Source organism: Amblyomma americanum, chromosome 1 (genome assembly GCF_052857255.1).
Source record: "Amblyomma americanum isolate KBUSLIRL-KWMA chromosome 1, ASM5285725v1, whole genome shotgun sequence".
Lineage (NCBI taxonomy): Eukaryota > Metazoa > Arthropoda > Arachnida > Ixodida > Ixodidae > Amblyomma > Amblyomma americanum.
In genome coordinates this window covers 494,413,359-494,435,566 of record NC_135497.1, presented here as the reverse complement: position 1 = coordinate 494,435,566, position 22,208 = coordinate 494,413,359, and the positions used below count along the sequence as shown (strand labels likewise).

At 52.0% G+C, this 22,208-nt stretch overlaps 1 protein-coding gene across 1 annotated transcript; it reads right to left on the bottom strand.

Moving 5' to 3' along the window:
- Window positions 1-1,348: 1,348 nt before the first annotated feature.
- On the bottom strand, window positions 1,349-21,613 carry LOC144127690 (uncharacterized). Its single transcript, XM_077660619.1, has 4 exons — window positions 21,273-21,613; window positions 20,945-21,184; window positions 20,452-20,770; window positions 1,349-1,439 (listed from the first exon to the last, which is right to left on the bottom strand). Exons 1-4 carry the CDS (start codon window positions 21,502-21,504, stop codon window positions 1,349-1,351), a joined length of 882 nt encoding a protein of 293 aa, XP_077516745.1. The 5' UTR covers window positions 21,505-21,613.
- Window positions 21,614-22,208: the final 595 nt, after the last annotated feature.

The following is a 22,208-nucleotide window of genomic DNA, read 5'->3' as shown; positions in this document are numbered from 1 at the left end:
CGTCGGGAAAAATTCCCCCGTGGTTCTGCTATAAGCGATAGCCGGCGAAGCCCGCAGACGAGCCACTGTGGTGATCCGTTCCCGCGCTTGTGCTGTGGCCGTGAAGCCAGGAGTAGTCGGGTCGGTGGAGACGTCGGGGAAAATCGGAAGACAGCCGGAACCACTTCGCGGCCGGCGACAGCGACTCCTTAAAGGGATTTTCGCAGAACCCTGCTCCCCGCTTGTCCCACGCAGCAACGACCGGGCGAGTGCGGTAAATGCACCCCGCAGACAACTGGCGAGAGATTCTGTCTTGGTGGCAATCCTCGAGACATGCTGGCGCCAATCTTAATACCATCTAGCGGCAATCCCTACTACTTCGTAGACCGGCCGGGCAGAACTGATTTGATCAAGCATGACATTGCGCTAACTTCCGAGGAGCCAGTGCGGTCAAGGTGCTATCGGCTCTCTCCATGGCAGAGAGATATCCTTGATATGGAGGTAAAGCACATGCTGGAATTAGGAGTAATCAAGCACTCCAAAAGCGAATACGCTTCGCTTATGATCTTGGTGCAAGCTCCGGGTAAAAACCCAAGGCCTGTAGTAGATTACCTGAAGTTAAATGCTGTCATCAAGGATCAAGTGTACCCTATTCCCAATATCGAGGAGAGGGTGGAACAGGTCAGTCGAGCAGCCTATGTAACTACGCTAGACCTTATTCGAGGGTACTGGCAAGTGCCGCTCACTGAACGCTCCAGCAGATACGCAGCTTTCGTCACTCCAACGGGAAGCTATCAACCAGCAATGATGAGCTTCGGGCTGAAAAATGCTCCGTTTTGTTTCTCTCGCCTAATGGACAGGGTTCTGCAGGGCTGTGAAGCATTTGCGGTGCCCTGCTTGGGCGACATTGTTGTCTTCTCAGATTCATGGGCGGAACATTTATTGCATCTGAAAGCAGTGCTGAGTCGTTTGCGTCAAGCTGGGCTCACTGTCAAGGCCGATAAGTGTTGCCTTGCGAGAGCAACCATCGACTATTTGGGCCACAACGTAGGCCAAGGTTTCAGGAAACCCAGTGAGGTTAATTAAGATATCGGCGGTAGCAGACTACCCGCGTCCAAGAACAAAGACGGACATTAGGGCATTCTTAGGGCTTACGGTATATTACAATCACTATATCCGTGATTATTCTGCTTTGGCAAGGCCCCTGACCGATGCTCTCCGCGGGACAGAGCTGACAAATGTAGTCTGGGACGAAAAGAAGGAAGCGTCGTTCTTAAACCTGACTGCGGTACTGGTTAGCTGCTCGGTTTTGCGAGCTCCGGATTACGACCCAGAATTCCTGGTCCAGTGTGATGCGAGTGATCGAGGGCTAGGTGCCGTTCTCTGCCAGAATGATGATCACGGCAACGAACATCCCGTTCTCACCTGAGCCGAAAACTGAGCTCTCGAGAGATGGCGTACTGCGCGTCGGAAAAGAGTGCGCTTGCATTGTTTGGGCTACTCAGAAACTGCAATGCTATCTCAAAGGCGCCAAATTCATCGTAGAAACGGACCATTGCCCCCTTTCCTGGCTGCAAACCGCGACATCAAAGAACAGTCGCCTTCTGAGGTGGAGCCTGATTCTGCAGCAGTATCATTTCGAGAAAAAGTACAAGAAGGGCAAATTGAATGGAAACGCGGACGCGCTGAGCCGTTCTTTCTAAACGGTGCAGGGTGCTCTTCGGTTATCCAAAACTGCTGCTAGGTTTTTTTTTTATTTCGTGCGTTATGTGTATGAATGCGCGTAGTAGGATGTTTGGTTTTCTCAGCATACGTGGGTCCTGAGAGTGTTTTTTTTTTAGTGTGGGCTTTTCTCCAATGGCTATAGTAACCAGATTGTAGTAATCCCTTTTTTGAACTTGTTTCCTTGGAGGGGAGTTGAGTGCTTGCTTGGGCATGTGGTTGATGTCTCAGAGAGCCCTCAAAAGACTCTGTTCACCGTCTAAGATGAATATGGCATGAGCGACGGAGAAGAGTTGGTTCATCTGCAAGCAATGTAGTCGTCTCTTCGGACAGCAGCGGCGACTGCTACCCACCGAGCCTCGTCTGGTGGGGGAGGAAGCTGCTATAACCCTGCTGGGGGCACATTGTTTGACCCCTCGTTAACCCCACGAAAAGAAAGAAAAAGATATCTCGGGGGGACTACCTATCATTCCCACGCACGCTCCCCTTGTGTCGGACCACGAGAAGCGAACCACGATGGACAAGACGACGAAAGGGAGCGGGCAAAAGCGCATTCCCAAAACTACCGTGACTGACTGCTTCAAACGAAGTAGCAGCGGACCCCCGTATCCTCCTCGCCCATTCCCACGGGGCTCAGCGTGCTTTGTGCGGCGACTCTTCCCATCTGTGAATCGTGTGGTGAAAGCGGCGGAGCCTCAGTCTATTTAACGAGCGTCCTGTGTACGAACGATGGCTCCGGGCCTTGCTCATATGACTACTCCCTATGTCCTTTCTTGCTATCCCCTCACCTCTTTCGTTTCTCTTCTCCATACTGCCTTCTATCCTTTATTTCCGCCGCCCCAGCTCAGGTGCCGCCGATAAAGTGATGGCAGATGCCGGGGTGAGCAAAAATCTTTTAACTTACTTTTTTATATTTTTGATTTTTGATTAAACACTTACTAGTACTACTCTGGGCCTTGGCGACCAGACTCATCCGGTCGCTCGACGCCATGAACTTTTAATTCTTGACAGTTTGCTCTTTCTGTTTCCTTCTAAATTATGTAATCAAGTTTCTTGAACAGTGCCAGTAAACCCGTTTGTTTGTTTTTTGTTTTCACAAGCTCAAGTGCCATATTTCTTCAACCCGAAGGCTCGGACACGCTGCCCAATGGAGCCCGGGTTCGAGTGAACCCCTGCGCCACGACACATCACGCAGTACACGCGTACCTTTATAGCACTTCGCCTCCATCCAAATGCCGTCGCTGTGGCTGGGATCCAACCTGAATCTTCCGGGCCAGCAGCCGAGCGCGCACTACAACCATTGATCAGTCGTCATGGCGGCGAAAGAAAATGGAAGCGCGAAAAAATAATACAATAAAGCAAGTGCTCAGTAAGCAGGAAAAAGAAGGTAATAAATAAAACTATGCCAAGAGACAAACAGGTTAGAGACCTACGTCCCCAACGCGGACAGAAACGACATTTTCTTTCTCTGAGAATGAGAGAGGGCTCGCTGATGCGGCAGAAGTTATTTGAACAGTGGTATACCGAGACCGGGCGACCGGTCCTAATGACCCCGCGGATCATCGATCGCTTACTGTATGGGTTGACCATTATAACTAATGGCGCAAAGAATTTAAGTGAACTTGAACAAAGAATAAGCACTGACACCATGGGTAGAAAATCGCGCACTATAAGGCGATTTGCATGGATGCGTGAATGGCCTGCATTAAATAGTGGACGTCGCACTCTCATGCAGCTTATGCTACATCCGCCAGTTCCATCAGCCATGAAATGTCCAACCATGGAAAGGTAGCTGTAAAACCTCGTAGTAGCGTTATTAGAACGCCTGAGCGCATGATATTTTAACAGCATTATAAAATTTTCACAAATAAAGCTACAGTAAGAACGGTGATGAACTATTGCATAGGAAAAAAAATCAAGGATCCGGTGCCCTGTGTTTTGTACCTCAACGAGTGAAGGAAACAGTAAAAGGCACTTGCGGACTAATCATCCAAGCGCTGTCCGATTTCGTCTGGAAGATATTCCACCAGGCCTTCACGAAAAAAAAATAATGAAACAAAGCTCCGAAAAAACCAAGATTGGCAGTTGCTTTTTTTTTCAAATAGAACAAACTTACAGACAAAAGTTGTAGGTTATGGTTTTACCATTTCAAGGGCAGCCCAGGATATCCTACGGGGGTGGCGTACGTCGAAGGGGGAGTTAATTTTTGGGCATTGTTCGTCTTCCAGACAAAATAAAAAGAACAAATTGCGGCATTGAGACAGCGATATATTGGTTTCACATCACGCAACGCAAAGATTAAGCTGCTTAGGTGCTTGTGTGAGAACAAAAGCAATTCCTCCAGGGACAGAAAGGAGCGCCGGGCAAATCTTCGCGGTAGCGGCCGCCATCCCTCGCCCCCCGTTGGCGCCGTCACTGAAACACAGTCACTTATTTCCCTTTGAAAGGTTAAAATAATTGTCCATTCGTTTTTTGCATCTTCATTCGCAGCCAAGCGGTGATGCGTTTAAAAAAGGGGTACTTATGTGATAACGCCATAAAAAACAGATGGATGGATGGATGGATGGATGGATGGATGGATGGATGGATGGATGGATGGATGGATGGATGGATGGATGGATGGATGGATGGATGGATGGATGGATGGATAGATGGATGGATGGATGGATGGATGGATGGATGGATGGATGGATGGATGGATGGATGGATGGATGGATGGATGGATGGATGGATGGATGGATGGGTGGGTGGGTGGGTGGGTGGATGGATGGATGGATGGATGGATGGATGGATGGATGGATGGATGGATGGATGGATACGGCTGAACCCTTTAAATCAGGTGGTGGCTCAAGCCAACTAGCCATGACTTATGAAATTTTACTCTTGTCTTGATCTTAGCCACCAATAAGTTACTCCTACCCGCTTAAAATCTACTTTCCCTTCACTGTCGCGGGCTCCCTCCCTCCAGGAGTCTACGCCAGCGCCGCGCCGCGGCAACCGCTTCAAAGCTTCACGGGCAGAGCGCCGCTTTTGAAACTAGAAAATCTTCTAGAACACTGCACGTCCGGCAAACAGGTATACGTCTCCGGTAGTACATCTCCGGCATTATAAAAATGTCTGATGTCTCTACGATGTTTGCACGTTGCCCTCCATTTTGCACTATGTACTGTGTGTTGAACATGCGTTGAACTTCTAAGCAGATTTCCGCCATATTGCTTTGCTGGATTGCTTTTCACCTGACGCTACGACACGCATTCTGGGCGTTGTCTTATGTTTCGGAGACAGGCTTTTGCTTCGTGCCTTCGGTTGTTCGTTGTTCCGGCTAGCGGTGTGGAGGGGAAGTTGGAGAGCGCTCGATTCGCCTGCACTCGCTGCACCAGTTCGGCAAAGTTCTGAGGCGGTGCCGCGAGTGTGTAGCGCTAGTTCCGGCAGTTTGAGTGCAGTTTGGCACTGTGTGTTGCCAAAACGGATGGTCGAGTGGAGGCCTGGTCGTCTGCTAGACTTGGCGACGTCAATGAATTGCAGCCAGCTTTTTACAGGCCACATCACCGGCTGCCAACATCTCCTATCTCGTGAAGAAATGTTCGAGCAGCACAGCACAATAAAATGTTGCCATGAACCAGCCTCGATGCGTGTATGTGCACATCGTGACGTCTGTTCCTTTTACATTGGTGTCAATTACGCGCAGCCGTTTCTTTGGAGAACTCGAGCAGCGTTCTAGCTTGTCGACGCGCGGAATTACTTGAGTTTCCGCCGTTTATCACAACGTGCTAACCATCATGCCTCCATGGCGGCTGCAGCTGCACTATTTCGGCACTAACCACCCAGAAGGTGCGCAGTTTTTCTGAAGTAGGTTCGCACTTCTTTCAACCGAGTGCCGTGGTTCACACAATAACACCATCTGCCGGGATAGTTGGTTGCGATTCATATGTATCAGCAGCACGAACACAAAAACAGGAAAAAGGAAGTACACAGCGCTGAACCTGTGCCTTTAAGCGCTACAACGAGTGACCAGGTCCACTCCGTCCGCTGCACATTGTTGCAAATGGAATGCAAGCCCCAAGGGTAGCGTTGGCCTGGCGGCCTGGGGCACAGCTGGAAACATCCGAAGGTCCTGGCAAAGGATGAGTCGACTGCCAACAGAACAACTTGTTTATTCTAGCATCGCAAAAGAGCAGCCGGTCAGGGCGACCACGTTACTCGACGGAAGAAATCGAAGTCTCTCTTTGGCGTCCGGGGCAGCTGTCTTTATACCCTCGGAGTCGAGGGCAAGAAGGAACGGCTCGGGATGAAGCGCACGAGACGGCGACGCACGGACATGTTGAGACGTGACGTGTCGCGTCCGCCGGGCCGGCGCCGGTCAGACCTCCTCGCCTCCCAGTTGGGGAGCTCCTCTCCCCGGCTGCCGCGCTTTGACAAGCGTGGGCACCAACATGCACACACACACGAAGACACGTGGCATTGAAACCTGCCTGGACGCGCTTGGCGGGAGGCGTTGCGGCAGCACTGAACGGGCCAAAATGACCGCCACTTTGAACGAAGCCCCGGCGTCCGTTGCATCCGCGCCGGCTATACCGCGCGTCGTAGGCGAAACGTAACAACATCGATCCGTTTCCGCCGTTGGGGCGAGGCGAGAAACTTGCCTGACCATGGCCAACATTTCCGGCGCTGTCCTCGTTTCCACCGCGAACTTGGGTCCGTGGCCAAGGAAACGCTGGACCCCCTCTGGGATGCCCCTGACACCTCACACGAGGTGGACGGAGTTTCCAGTCTCTTTCCTCTTTAGGGCCGTTGTACGATCGTTTCGGAGCGCCTTCCGCCTCGTCCGTTTCGGGAGCGGTCCGCCCGTTTTCGGCCGCCAGGCGGACGTGAGGCGGAAAGGTGTTGTACGATCACTTTGGCGCTTGCGAGCGAGGCGGATGGTCCCAGCATGCCGATTGGCGCGCCGGGCATATCCGTCTGTCCAATAGCCTTCTCCGGCTGGTGGCAACCTAGCCGGCGCGAGCGCACCGCCAGCATCGCTCCACGCGCCGAAACGGGCTCCCGCATCCCAAGGGGCAGATCGGTATGCGCCCGACTACCTTCTCCCTTGCCTCCTTTCCCGCCCCCCTCTCCAAACCCCGATATCCCCTGCACACTGCGCTCCCCCCCCTGCAGGCAAATAATCGTGTTCATAGGCAGTCACAAACAAATGAAGGCAGCATATGAACATGCAAATGTGCATGGATTACATCTCTTGAAGGCTTCGATAATGCCTCATCAAATAAACTAATGCAGCTGATAGCATTAAGCGCTGCTGCTCAACAACTGCTCGGCACTGACAAAATGTTGGCAAACAGGCCTCCAACAAAAGCATAGAGACAGCTTAATTCACTTTGGTACCTTTGTTTGACGTGTGGCACACACACACACACACATACAAAATGACGGTGCCCCCGAACTGACATTTGCACTGCGCACCGATTTTTTTTCACACAGGCTACATAATGCCGCTGGCACACTGTCTCAACCTGCGCACCCATGATCATAAAACGTACCACTGTATCGTGCACCAAGACGCACAAGACTGGCGACGCTACTGTTGTCGCAGCAGAAAACACTGCGACGGCCGTGCAGCCAAGATCGTGTCAAGTCGCACACGCAGCAGTTTGATATGTAGCAGAAACAACGTCGTGGGCTCGCCTCGGTCACGATCACTGCAGCCATCGCAACGGAGGCGACCAGCTGCACAGCTCCAAGTTCATTTCAACATTCGGAAAACGGCGGGCGTCGCGAGTTTTTCGCAGATGAACATATCGCTGACTTGACGGGAAAGCACTCGCACCGACCATAATCACTTTCCCTACGCGGACACTTGTCGCTATGCTGTGAAACTTGCGCACGCACAGGAAAATAACTCGCAGCAGAAATTCAAAACGCTTGCCACAACCACAAACAGCTCGAAATAAACACTTCGTGACACCGCCATTGCACAGGTCTTGCGTCGGTTAGCAGAGCCGCAGCAGGAATTACAAACGCATGCAAAAACCAAAAACAACTCGAAATAAACACTTCGTGACACCGCCACTGCACAGGTTTGCATCGGTTTGAAGAGGCGCTCTGTCAACTCCGTCAACGTAGATGATTACAGAATTCAACTAGTGGAACTATCGCTCGCCACTGCTGAACGCGGCGAAGTTTGCAGTCGCTCTGAACACTGGTAATATCAAGATGTGTACAATATAATATGCTTCGCGACATCGCTGCCACTGCCCAGGCCGCGCTCCCCAGTTCAGTCGACGGATGGCCATCTTGCCCCGGCAGGCCGGGGCAGAGCAGAACCGAGGCGGAGGGAGGAGGGGCTCGGACGTCACTGACGTCACGGGAAAAGCAGCCAATAGCTGCAATCCGGTCCCCGGCCGGATGCGCTCGTCCGCCAGAAAGTTGAAGTTCACCAACTTTCCATCCGTTCGCCGAACGAGGCGGATCCGCCAGCTCCGCTCGCGAAACGGACGAGGCGGAAGGCGCTCCGAAACGATCGTACAACGGCCCTTAGAGGCACGAGAGCACGCAGGCACGGGAGAACCTGCTGCCAGAGGCACTCTGTCGTTCGGCTGGCTTGCGTCACAACCTCATGCCATTTTCTTGCTGCCGCTGGAATTGGTGACGATGCGAACACCATTAACCGCACATGTGCTCTATGGAGGCTCGCCAGGTCCTGCCATTCCGAACGCAAGATTTTGCACAGGCGGGTGGCACGGCCGACAGTGGGCTGGATGCCGCCGAACAGCTTCAGAAGTTCAGGAGGGAGTACCTTGCGCCGAATACAGAAGCCGAGAATTCTTGCCCGGCTGGAGGATGCAGAGGTGAGGTATACAACTGTGACATTCCGTGTGTGCTACGAGGATCCACGTTCAACGGCGCGGCGTAGACGGAGACCCGTGACAGCGGCATCATCAATTACCCAGCCATGCTCTTTGAGTGACGACCAGAACAACCGGACCCGCCGCCGCCCCGGGGAAACAGGCTTTATCCTCCCCAATTTCCGGGCACATTATGCCATGCTCTTTGAGTGACGACCAGAAAAACCGGACCCGCCGCCGCCCCGGGGAAACAGGCTTTATCCTCCCCAATTTGCGGTTACATTCCAGGACAAGGGAGCTGTCAGCGGGCCAGAGCGCTCCGTACCACAGCCGACGCTATGCGCTACCGCGAAGACGACATTCTTTCCCTCCCCCCCCCCCCCCTTTGTCGTGGGCTATCGCCGGGAAGGCACCCACAGCTTCCCAGAAGGGCCGCGACGGACACCTGTCATGGCGGACAGGCAGTACTCGCCAAGAATGTGGAAAGACAGGCGCTAGTGAATTAGCTCCGAAGAGAGAGCCTGTGTATACTCTCACTTGAGAGAGAGTGGTGGCGTTTTTGTTGTTTATTTAGTTTGTATTGTTAACAGACTCTGGGTTCGAGGCTAAGCCCAACCCAAAAGGGGTGGTCCCCATCTCGCATGTTATTTTGGATTGGAGAATTGATGCTTTGGGCGGGCCACTGGAAATGACCGCCCTTAGTCCTTTGTTAATCAAGTGCTTAAAAGCACATGTAAACGGATGCAGTCCAGTCTGAGCTGGGGCTTCATGCTTAGCATGTAATGTGATGCTACTTAGGCACTAACCTGCCCGGTCGATGAGTAAAGTAGTGCAAAGTTTGTTCTGTTGTAAAATTATGCTCTGCTGTCATCATCTACAAGCTCGCCTCCTGTTCATCTTCCAAGCCGAACGACACTAGAGGAAGGGTTTGTGAACCATCCTCGAAGAAACGGAAGAAGAACGCTCAGGACGACATCGTTCGCCAAGAGGGCCTTCAGCGCCGAAGCCCGACGGCGTGCAGCTTCTGCCAGCAACCGCTCGAGCCCAACTCCGGAGCCACTCCATCGCCCCCATGAAGTCGTCGGCACGTAAGCTCGAACGCCCCAGCCTCTGATGTATAACCTTAATCATGTGTAATTATTGAATATACCTGTTTGTTTAAACTGAGCCATACGGTGTCTCTTTGCCTCTCCGTCCCGTGTGGACCTGCGCATTATGGGGGTCATCACACTGGTGTCAGAAGTGGGGTTTCAAAAGCAAATGTCCTCTGAATGCTGTGACATTCATGACTTCAAAATTGTAATCAAAAGGGAATCACGGGACTGATTGTGGGACTTTTACCCCCATTTGAGAGGCTTGAGGCACTGGAGGGCTTGAAAAAAAAAAAGACTGTATCTGAGGGAGCTCCCACTCCACAGCCGTCGCTCGGAGCAAGCATGCTGGCATTAGGAAGCGTCATTCCGACGTTTACGGGAGATAAGACAGGGGTTCCAATCTGCGATTTCTTTTCCATGCTAGAAGAGATTGGGAAAATGGGGGGATGGTCCGATGCTCAAATGCTGGGAATGGCGAGGTGTAAGATGGCAGGAGCTGCTCATGATTTTGCATGGCGAGACGAAAAAGTAAAATCCACAAAATCATTTGCGGAATTTAAGAAGCTCGCGTTTGAGCATTTTGACACTGAACCACGTCACGTGCGAGTACAGAGGTTCCGTGACGCCGGACAGATGGTAGGGGAGGACGTGCGAACGTTTGCGTCGCGGCTTCAGCGCTTAGCGCGCGATACGTTAAGCAGGGAGGAGGAAGGAGACCAGCTAAGGAAGAAATACGCGGAGGATCTACTTAAAGAGGAAATGACCGCTTTGTTCGTGGCTGGTCTGCAAGACCCCGTGCGCCGGTTCGTGCTCTCGCGCAAGCCGAGCAATTTCGACCAAGCCGTGGAGGCCGCATTGGATGAGGAACAAAATGAGGCGTTAACGACAGCCGCAGCGAGAGTACGCGTCATAGAGAGAGCGGTGCTCAACCCTGAGGTTGCTCTCTTGACAGAGCGGTTAGATCGCTTAGAACAGCTGCTATCTCAGCAGGTAGAATGCCAGGTTGAAGCGCGCGCTCAACACCGCCCATTCGCTGGAAACCGGAGACCGCCACAAAGCTACAGGCGCGGTATGCGAGATTTTGAAGAAATCGTATGCTTCGCTTGCCAGGGTCGCGGACACATCGCCAGGTTCTGCCAAAACGTGCGCCGTGGGGAGCCACAAAGAGAAGCAGGCGAGACACGCCCTAAGCAAGCCTACAGCGGGGCTCCAGATACCGAGACAAAAAACTAGTTAGTCCTCCCCAGCCTGAGGAGCGTGGGGAGGGAGCAGTAGATGATGAGGTGGTGGTAGTTTGTGTGGCCGACGAGGCATGCCCTGTTGTGCGTTGCAAGTTAAATGGTTGTTGCATGGAATTGTTGATAGATACGGGGTCAAAGGTGACATTGCTTAAGGAGAGCAGTTTTAACACGCTTCGAAGGAAGGGGGACCGCGAGGTGTTGGAAGCGTCTGGTGGTATGGCAACCAAATTTGTAGGCATAACGGGGGATCCTCTTGGCATAAGTGGACTCTACCGGTTACACTTCTCTCTCGGCGGAATTGCATTGGAGCACCCCTGCTACGTATGCCCGGACACGGTGTCTCTGCCAAACGGAGTGTCAGGTATATTAGGGCAGGATTTTTTGAGAAAAGGGAAGGTAGTAGTCTCATTCTCTGAGGAAGAGGTTAATGCGGGCGGCTCAAAAGTTCCGTTTTTGAATAGGAGAGGGGCTGAGATTCGCATTACCGATATTGACACCCGTCAAACAGTGGGATCATTGGAGAAGGTATATTCGCGGGTTGCCGTCAGGCTGGTCGAGGAGGCGGTCGTCCTTCCCTGGTCGGAGCACATTTTGTACGCGTTTGTGCCTTCAGATGTAGAGAGCGGCGCCGTGGGAGTGCTTGAGCCGGTCGACTCTCTCAGCAATGGCCTGAAGGCAGCCGCGTGCCTCGTGACAGTTAATGACGCCCACAGAGTGCCCCTACGGGTGGTTAACTGTAGCCAGCAGCCACTGAGCCTTCCCAAGAACAAAACATTGGCTTTCTTCACCTCTGCGATAGAGCAACGTGAGCCCACCGATACGGTACTCGCAACTGTAGAGCATGCTAGTCCTTCGGCTGCTCCAAAGGTGTCGTTCGATCTTTCTCACGTAAAATCCAGGGAGAGGGAGGCTCTGGCTGGTTTGCTGAACGACTACTCGGAGGTATTCGCCGCGTCCAACCTGGATTTGGGCTGCTGTGGCGTTATAAAGCACAGGATAGAAACCGGCACTTCATCGCCCGTTTACCAGCGTGCGTACAGGATTCCTTACTCCCAACGTGAGGAGATGGAGCGGCAGGTGCAGGACCTGATTGATCGCGGCATTGTCGAACACTCAAAGTCACCCTGGGGAGCACCAGCACTATTGGTGGAAAAGCCAGATGGCTCATATCGATTGGTAGTGGACTACCGCAAACTAAATGCCGTAACTCGCATCGATCCATACCCCATCCCCAATATACAGGAGACGCTTTCTCAGCTGGGCTCTGCCAGGTACTTCACGGTAGTGGACATGGCGGCGGGATTCTGGCAGATAGCAATGGATCCGGCAGATGCCGAGAAAACGGCATTCAACACGCCCTCAGGGCACTATGAATGGAAAAGAATGCCGATGGGTCTGGCCAACAGCCCTGCTGTCTGGCAGAGAACCGCTGATGTTATCCTGGCAGGTCTTCTGGGGAGGCTGTGCTTCGTGTATATGGATGACATTATCATATACAGTGACAGTTTTGATAACCATTTGCGCGATATTGAGCAGGTTTTGGTGCGACTAAGAGCAGCGGGTCTCAAGCTGAAGCCCTCTAAGTGCCAATTCCTCAAAAACGAGGTGAAATACCTCGGGCACGTTGTTTCAGCTGACGGCGTGCGACCGGACCCTGAGAAACTAAGGTGTGTCTCGGATTTTCCATCCCCGACTAGCGTCCGCCAGGTCCGGCAGTTTCTCGGCCTGATCGGTTACTACCGAAGGCACATAGAGGAGTTCGCCAAGCTCGCTAAGCCGCTCACCGCCTTAACAGCCAAAAACGTCGCCTTTCGCTGGGACGAAAACGCGGAGAATTCTTTTGGGGCCCTGAAAAGGAAGCTAATGAGTGCACCGCTGTTGCGCCACCCGGATTTTAATTTGCCCTTCGTTATGGCCACAGATGCGTCAAAGTTCGCAGTTGGTGCCGTGCTATCTCAGGTTATCCAGGGCAAAGAACATCCCGTTGCTTTTGCTAGCCGACAGCTGAGCCCCACAGAGCAAAAGTACGGAGCTACGGAAAGGGAGTGCCTCGCCGTTGTCTGGGCAGTAAAGCACTTCAGATGCTACCTTTACGGCCGCAAATTCAAGCTAGTCACAGACTGCCATCCTCTGAAATGGGTGATGAGTGTCAGGGACCCTAGCTCGCGACTCGCTAGATGGAATCTACACCTGCAGGAATACTGCTTTGAAGTTGAGCACAAGTCAGGAAAGACACATCTGAATGCTGATGCACTCAGCCGCACAGCTGCCGTGGCAGCTATAGATGAGTTTGTCCCCGTAGTCGACCCCGCCGAATTACGCACAGAGCAGTGCAAAGATCCGGACCTGAAGCGAATAATCGAAAGCTTAGAGGACGCACCGTCTCACCCCGAACAGCTAGGTTATTTCATTGGCAAAGACGGCACCCTGTGTCGGCGCACGAGGCCAACCAGGAAAGGGAGACCAGAGAAAACCGCTTGGGAGAGAGTCGTCATACCTCGGTCGTGGACAGAAAGGGTTCTTCGCGCGTTTCACGATGCGCCATGCGCCGGTCATTTTGGCGTAGCGAAGACACGCAGGCGTGTGGAGCGTTTGTACTTTTGGAGTGGCATGCGACAGGATGTTAGAGACTACTGTGCGAAGTGTGATTCCTGTCTCGAAAGAAAAACACCCAAGGGACGAAGACCAGCTCCAATTCAGCCGTTCCCTGAGGTTTCGGCTCCCTTCGAGCGGACAGGTATGGACATAATGGGCCCATTGCCCACGACCACTTCCGGAAACAAGTACATTTTAGTATTTGTCGATCACCTTTCAAAATACGCGGAAGCGGTAGCACTCCCAGATCAGAAGGCAGACACGGTTGCAAGAGCATTTGTCGAACAGATCGTGCTCCGACATGGACCCCCGAGGCAACTCTTGACAGATCGGGGAACGAACTTCGTGTCGCAGCTAATGAGGAGAGTTTGCGAGCTGCTTAAGATCGCTAAGAAGCAGACAACACCGTACCATCCGGCTTGCAACGGCGCGGTGGAGCGACTGAACCAAACCGTGGCCGGGTTCCTGTCGCATTTTGTTTCGCGCGACCAGCGGGACTGGGACTTGTGGCTCCCGTATGCAATGTTTGCCTACAATTCCGCAGCACACGAGAGCACGGGCGAATCGCCATTCTTTCTTCTCTACGGCCGAGACCCGGACCAGCCTAGTGAAGTGCCAGAGGGCCCCCGTCGTGTCCCATACGCTTCACTGGACGACTATAAGGTTGAGCTAGAATCGCGCTTGCAAGTGGCGAGGGACATCGCAAAGGAGGCCTTAAAGAAAGCGGCGAAGCGCAGGAAGGAGGTGCACGATCGCAGTGCTAGAAACGCGCCGTTTAATGTGGGGGACAGCGTGTACATTGAAAACTGCCAAAGGCAGATTGGGCTAGCTCGTAAGTTCCAGACGAAGTGGAGAGGACCGTGCGAGGTTGTCGAGAAGCTTTCTCCGGTAAACTTCAGAGTCCGAGACGTAAACCGGCGCTTGATAAGGATACACGCAAATCGCCTCAAGTCGGCACCGGTTCAGTATTCACGAAATGAGGAAAGGGAAAGCGCGGATTTTGATGGGGACAGAAGTGAAGCGGAGCGCGCAGATAGTTCGCAAGAAACGCCCTCTCCTGCATTTGTTCGGCAGGCGCCTGAGGTGACGGCCGGAATGCCACCGGATTTACTTCATGCATTGCTAGAAGAAGAAGCGCGCGAGGTTGCCGCGCAGATAACGCCAGGAGAGGCTCCTGCCACGAGCCCTCGCGAGTCCCAAAGCAGACAAAGGGTCACAGACTTACTTAGTATGACTCATGAAGGCCGATATCCGCTGCGAAATCGGAAAGCTAAGTCGGACTAATGGCGTAAACAGAGCGGAGTTTTGAACTGGTTAGAATTGTGTAATGCCACAGCTCATAACATTGCTATGTGCTTATGTGTTAAGTTATCGGAGTTGGTAGTTAAACCTTTCTGTCATTAAGTAACACCTTCACAGGAGAGCATGCGGAGCGCATGCAGAACCTGCCCTACTTCCTTTCGTTATCTATATTTTTGTCTGTGCCGTGATCGTGCTAGAAGTGGGAGCTCCTTTGTAACTGTGGTAAATTTATTTCGTCCAGTTTGGACTAGAAAGGAGAGGCTTGGGTGCTGAGTTTCATGTTTATCTGTAAAAGAAGATCAGTGCTGCCCCTGGAGACGCCAGTTATGACAGCGGAGGCATATGGTGTTGTGCAGTGGTGTTGAGTGCAGCGAAAAGTGTTTTGTCGGACGCACTGTGCGAGGCGATTCAGAAAGACAAGGGGAGCTGCAGGGACTCAAATGTTCGGAGAACATTCTTCTGGAGGGTGAGCGAGTGTGACATTCCGTGTGTGCTACGAGGATCCACGTTCAACGGCGCGGCGTAGACGGAGACCCGTGACAGCGGCATCATCAATTACCCAGCCATGCTCTTTGAGTGACGACCAGAACAACCGGACCCGCCGCCGCCCCGGGGAAACAGGTTTTATCCTCCCCAATTTCCGGGCACATTATGCCATGCTCTTTGAGTGACGACCAGAAAAACCGGACCCGCCGCCGCCCCGGGGAAACAGGCTTTATCCTCCCCAATTTCCGGTTACATTCCAGGACAAGGGAGCTGTCAGCGGGCCAGAGCGCTCCGTACCACAGCCGACGCTATGCGCTACCGCGAAGACGACATTCTTTCCCTCCCCCCCCCCCTTTGTCGTGGGCTATCGCCGGGAAGGCACCCACAGCTTCCCAGAAGGGCCGCGACGGACACCTGTCATGGCGGACAGGCAGTACTCGCCAAGAATGTGGAAAGACAGGCGCTAGTGAATTAGCTCCGAAGAGAGAGCCTGTGTATACTCTCACTTGAGAGAGAGTGGTGGCGTTTTTGTTGTTTAGTTTGTATTGTTAACAGACTCTGGGTTCGAGGCTAAGCCCAACCCAAAAGGGGTGGTCCCCATCTCGCATGTTATTTTGGATTGGAGAATTGATGCTTTGGGCGGGCCACTGGAAATGACCGCCCTTAGTCCTTTGTTAATCAAGTGCTTAAAAGCACATGTAAACGGATGCAGTCCAGTCTGAGCTGGGGCTCCATGCTTAGCATGTAATGTGATGCTACTTAGGCACTAACCTGCCCGGTCGATGAGTAAAGTAGTGCAAAGTTTGTTCTGTTGTAAAATTATGCTCTGCTGTCATCATCTACAAGCTCGCCTCCTGTTCATCTTCCAAGCCGAACGACACTAGAGGAAGGGTTTGTGAACCATCCTCGAAGAAACGGAAGAAGAACGCTCAGGACGACATCGTTCGCCAAGAGGGCCTTCAGCGCCGAAGCCCGACGGCGTGCAGCTTCTGCCAGCAACCGCTCGAGCCCAACTCCGGAGCCACTCCATCGCCCCCATGAAGTCGTCGGCACGTAAGCTCGGACGCCCCAGCCTCTGATGTATAACCTTAATCATGTGTAATTATTGAATATACCTGTTTGTTTAAACTGAGCCATACGGTGTCTCTTTGCCTCTCCGTCCCGTGTGGACCTGCGCATTATGGTGGTCATCACACAACGTAGCAGGGATCAGTTTGAGAAGAACTCTGTACTATCTTCTGTACTCTCTGTACGCTCTGTACTATCTTCTTCTTCTTCTCCCTGTTTTCGTGTTCGCGCTTCTGGTACATGTGGTTCAGAGTGTGCCATGTTCCACCGCTGAAATGAATCCATGTGAGGTGCAGCGCCGCGAAAACCAGTTCATGTGGCGCAGGTGAATCGAACGGACTTGTAAGTCGGGTACAACTGAAGAACGGAGCAGCACATGCCCATCGAAGGAGGCCGCCCATCCAAGCGCGTCGACCGAATGTGGGAAAGGCGAGCGCCCCCGCCCCCCCCCCCCCCCCTCTCCTGCAGCGGCCAGTACAGCTGAGACAATAGACGCGAGCGCCACGCCTCTCCCTGTCTTTTTCACATTTTTATTTCCCTCCTTCCTGTCAGCTCGCTATCGCTTTCCTTTCTGCTGCCCCAGCGCTTAGGTGCTCCTAGAGACGATGGCAGATGCCGGGGCAGCAATACATGGCTTGCACGTGACGTCACATCCGCCTGCTCGTTGACCCGGCGACCATGCTTGTGACCCAGTCGCTCAGTCTTCGTTCAGTGCTGTGCTGCCGCGGATGCTTTCAGATTCGTGGCACCGGCACCGTTCACAGCTCTTCTTCATCCGATTTGTGCCTGCTATGGCGCCGCATGAACCTTTAAACGCGGGTTATTACTCTGAACTCATCGGCAGTATTCGCCTTCTTTACGAAGACAAGTTGAAACTGTGCGATGATATCGATCCATACACGCTGCGGCCCGGAGTGGACACAAGTGCCGATGTGAGTGGCTTCCCCGAGATTTCGCACGGCGACATCGTCACGTATCTTGTGTTTTCCGCGAACTTTGGGACTTTGGAAAACATGAAAGCGTACAAAGCTTTGGAGTCCCACAATTATTTTACAAGCGGCTGGGTGAAGCACCTTTCTGCCAAGGAATTCCAGGACGGCAAAGCTGTCCTGCTCGGCGAGGTAAGCATTACGAATCCATTTAATGATTGCAAACCTTGTTAATCTGTATGAGCAAAGCTGTGACGAATGGTCCGTACGCCGTTTGCGCTAAGCGCTCTGTGCGGCGCATCTGAAGCGCGACATTCGGTTATGTATGTACGCGAGCACGTGAAGTGCCCGCAAAGCATGAAAGGAGGCGGAAAAACCTTATCGGTTCCAAAAAACAAACAGAAAAACGGAACTTGAGGTCAAATCTAGGTGATCAGAATACTATGCTTCGTGATGACCTCGGTGGCTCGCTCGAGGACCCGGCGTTGAACAGCCAAGTCCGAGCTGGGCAGCGCAGTCTCCCACAGATTAAAAGAACCGAGTTGCAGCTCCCATTATGTGCCTTTGTTTTTATTTTGCACAGTCTGAATGGCATTGCAAATGAGCAGGTTCAGACAGACAAGTTCGTGCACCGCAACTCTGAAAAAAAAAAACGGCTCAAATGTTTTGTTCTAAGACGACATCCCTAGGCAAAGTGCAACTGAACCGCAGCAATTTTGAAACGATAGGTCAGTAAAGCCGACGTTTTTTCTCGTTGTCTTCGCACGTGAACCACTCACAGAGGCTGGGGCACAAACCTCTCCAAGTGTGGATTTTGTGCAAGAAGGATGGCGCTGTGATCACTGCGCACTGCACATATATGGCTGGAGCAGGGGAAGCATGCTCCCATGTTGGAGCCTGTTTGTTTGCAGTTGAGACCGGCATCAAAATGATGAAGTCAAGAAGTTGCACCCAGAAGGATAATATGTGGCTGCCCGCTTATGTCGAAAAAGTACAATATAAGCGACTCAAGGACATAAACTTCACATCATCTAAAGGGAAAAATCGGCAGCTTGATAGCAATTCCATTGAGGCAGGTCCAGTCAAGGAGCGGGCTCATGTCCCGCCACTTTCAGAGCAGGAGCGTACCAAGCTTTACGGCTCAATTCAGGATGCCGGCATTGTTCCTACAATTTTTTCAGTCCTCCCCGGATATGATGGACACTTTCAAAATCCTGTACCGATGCATGATGCCCGTTTGAGAAACCTCTACTCCGAAGAAATGTTGGCGCATGATTTGGATGTTTTGGTTAAGAAAGCCAATGATGTCATGCCATCAATAATTATAAGTGAAGAGACCGTAAAGGCCGTTCAAGCTTTGACAAGGCAACAGAGCAGCTCGTCTAATTGGCTTTTGTACCGAGCGGGCAGGGTGACTGCTTCTGTAATGAAAAGGGTGTGCCAGACAAGCATTGATAACCCTAGCATATCACTGCTAAAACTGATATGCTATCCTGAAAAGCAGTCGCTGAAGACGCCTGCCATCACATGGGGAGTGAAAAATGAGCCCCGTGCCTTCAGGGCATACCAAACCAGTGAAGCCGAGAAGCACGACATGTTCAAGTGCTCCAAGTCGGGGCTGCACCTGAATACAAGATATCCGTTTGTTGGAGCAACACCAGACGGTCTTGTTTGTTGCGCATGCTGTGGGAAGGGTGTTGTTGAACTTAAGTGCCCATTTTCGCTCAGGGAAGTGAAGGACGTTACAGAGATGGCTACTGCAGGTTCCTGCCTGGAAACTGTCAATGGTGTAGTCCAGCTACGGCGACAACACGGATATTTCTACCAAGTGCAGACACAAATGGCTGTATGTGATGTTCAGTGGTGCGACTTCGTGGTGTGGACACCTAATTTGTTGCACGTGGAGAGAATACAGAAAGACAGGCACTTTTGTGAGGAAATTCTGGCTGCTGGAAGAAAATTCTTCATTCATGCAATCCTGCCCGAGCTTTTCAGCACCTACTTCACCAGGCAGCATGCTGGTCCAGTGGTAAACTCTCCCAGGGATGTCTACTGTTTTTGCCGTGGACCAGAAATTGGAAAGATGGTTGCTTGCGACAACGCATCCTGCCGCTACAAATGGTTCCACTTTTCATGCGTGGCACTCAAGCGAGCACCAAAAACGACACTGTGGTTTTGTCCAGAGTGCAAAGGACCCAAAGGCTAAGCAACCTGTAACACAACTTGGACAGCTGCCTCATGTTTCAACCTTGGAAGTGCGTCTTGAGGCTGGAACACACGTGGCCCATATGAGACACGCTGAAATCTGGCGTTGAGAAATGACAATGCCGTCAGCAGATTCTGAGTTTGCTTTATTCAGACATGCAGGAGCAGGACTCACAATCACGTATCCACTGAGGCCGAAGCCTGCTGTCCAGTGCTTTATTCAGACATGCTGAAGCAGGATTCACAATCACTCATCCACTGAGGCTGAAGCCTGCTGTCCAGTGGCGTCCTTTGGTGCAGCAACAATTGATGCATACAAGTTAGATAGCACACAACACACAGTTACAATTTTGTCGAGTGGCGCGACTTCATCTCCTGGCCGGCACACAACGTAATCGATTGGCACGACAGACTTCAGGAAAATAAACTTATTCCTAATGAGTCCAATTACTCTTTCCACGTGTATTCGCACGTTTGTGAGCTTTCTTGTGCTCTGCACATCTTCTGCTGAAAGTTGTTTCTTTCCCCTGGTAAACGCTGGCACGTGAAGCTTTGCACAGTAGAAACCAACGCTTTCGCTGATGTTAAAACCCCTGTCTGCGAGTACAACGTCTCCAGGCACCAAGTTGTCCAAAAACCCACAGTGTTCGGTGATATGTTTGTCACTTGCCCTGCCTGCCCAACCTTCGGATATATATGTAACAACACCTTGTGGAGCAATCCTAATCAGGAACTTGGCTGTATTGCTACCTTTATACTGGGACCATGTTTCACATCTTGGAAGATACGATGATGGCCTTTCTATCTTGATTTCGAAGCAATCGATGATGACTGCTACATTCGCACCAAACGAGTCGTAGAATGCCTGTGGCATTGTCTTTTGCAAAGCATCTCGTGTGGGCCAGATTATTTCATCTTTTAGTCTGCAATACGCCACGTCAGCCACTTGTCGAAAATGCGCGATACTGTAGCCTCTGAAATATTGAACCGAAATGTAAGGTCAGCGTTTTGCAGATTTACTTTTAGCTTCATCATGAACAGAACGAATTCTTGAAATTTTGTGAGCTTATTGTTGACATTGTGTGAAATGAAGCTTGCTAGTGCTTCGAACACAGCAAATAAAACAGCAAAGTTTGGCATCCCAGTGTACAGTCGCACTTTTGCTTCACAACTTTTCAGTGAGTCTTCAGTCACCTCGAGCTGCTCTTTCTCTTTCTGCAATGTGTACAGATGTTCATTCAGCACTACAGAATGCTGCTCCAGTGCCTGTATGTCTTGCATGGTCATGTCGGTTTGAACAGCGATTCCTGTATAAAAAAAAGTTTATAAGCTCGTAAACTAGAGTGGCAGCCAGCGAAACTGCATGCTGGCTAGGCATCACAAGCACTAGGTAAGCGGACCGACGCACCAAAGGCCTTGGAATTCATCGTAAGCAAAAACAAATGACCATCCATTACTATGAAAAAAAAATGCCTACTGACCTGTCTCATTTTCATCGGCGCTGACTTCCTCGGCTTGCGGTGGCTGTGGGGAATCGGGACAGGCACGCGGCGACGCCTCCGATGCCACTGCTGTCGCTTCAACATCGGCCCGTCGCTTGTGAGCGAGTCTTTTTGCTCTGCGATCGTGCCGCGCGGAATCAGCATGCCTGGTCCCGTGGCCGAGACTGAGAGACGGGGCCCAGTCTGGATTTGTCTCGTCGAACAGGTTGGACGGTTCTCCTGCGGACGCAAAGCTGTTTTGAAAGCGTTCCACGTAGTCGTGTTGGCTTTTTTTTCTATAAAACGGAGACACATACAGTGGGCTCACCTTTTATGAAATGCACACCGCAGACGCGCACATTGGGGCTTTCGTGGTTGAAATTAGCACGTTTTATGCGTGCTAACCACAAGCTGCGGCGCTTCGCACTCAGAGTCTTGGTTCGCTCGCACTGGTTTTCGATCACTTTCGGCAGAGAGAAAAACCTCGCGCTAGTTGGCTTTTTCTTTCTCCCTGTAACGTCGCTGCGATTGGAGCAGCCCACAACGGCGCAGTTGACCATGCTGAGACTGCAACGCTTACGCACACGCGGAAAACAACACGAGCTGGCACTACCGCGACCACTCCAGTGCGCACGGAGCGGCGGTGGGTCATGAATATGGCGGCCGCGTATCCCAGCATTCCTGTTGATGACGTCGGTGCAAGCCATGTATAATCTTTTGCCTTCTTTTAATAAACTGCTACTGGCTATGCAGCTAAGGCTACGCGCAGACTTATCCCGAACAAAGAACATTACACTCTCGACCACGCGAAGCAATGCGCCGACTCCTTCCCTCTTTTTTGCAGATTTGGCTGCATGCATAGCCACAGAAATCGACCTGACTGGCTGGAGGGCTCTCTCTGAGTTGCATGTGCCGCTTCGTTCTTTAGTTGCAACCGACTATAGTGCTGAGAAGTCCCCTCCACCGGAACTGGCACAAAGGACCGCCTCCTTCCCTTTCCAGCTTAGCCAAGAACTGCGCGCCCCTCCTGCAGGCGGGGTTGACTGGTAGCGCCAGGTACAAAAGGCACAGATTGGAAACGTCTTGCTTCTTGACGCCTGTTGCATCTCTATCGTGTAGCGACCAAAGAGGTCCTCAGGCGGTGCGTTTCGAGAATGAATCGGGCCCGTATCTCAGCCAAGAACGGTTTCGTGCTATCCCGGTGCCAGACCCATCCGTCGAGTCAGCGCCCATTTTGTTCCCCTTTCATTTGAAGCTTGCTCCA

Excerpts from the sequence above, each read along its gene's own strand:
- LOC144127690 (XM_077660619.1), bottom strand. The coding sequence starts at position 21,504 with ATGGTCAACTGCGCCGTTGTGGGCTGCTCCAATCGCAGCGACGTTACA. Across the intron at positions 21,185-21,272 it reads CGGTGTGCATTTCATAAAAG|GAGAACCGTCCAACCTGTTC; the intron begins GTGAGCCCACTG and ends TTGCGTCCGCAG. Across the intron at positions 1,440-20,451 it reads AACGCTGACCTTACATTTCG|TACGCCATCTCTCGAGAGCT; the intron begins GTTCAATATTTC and ends TCCGACGCGCAG.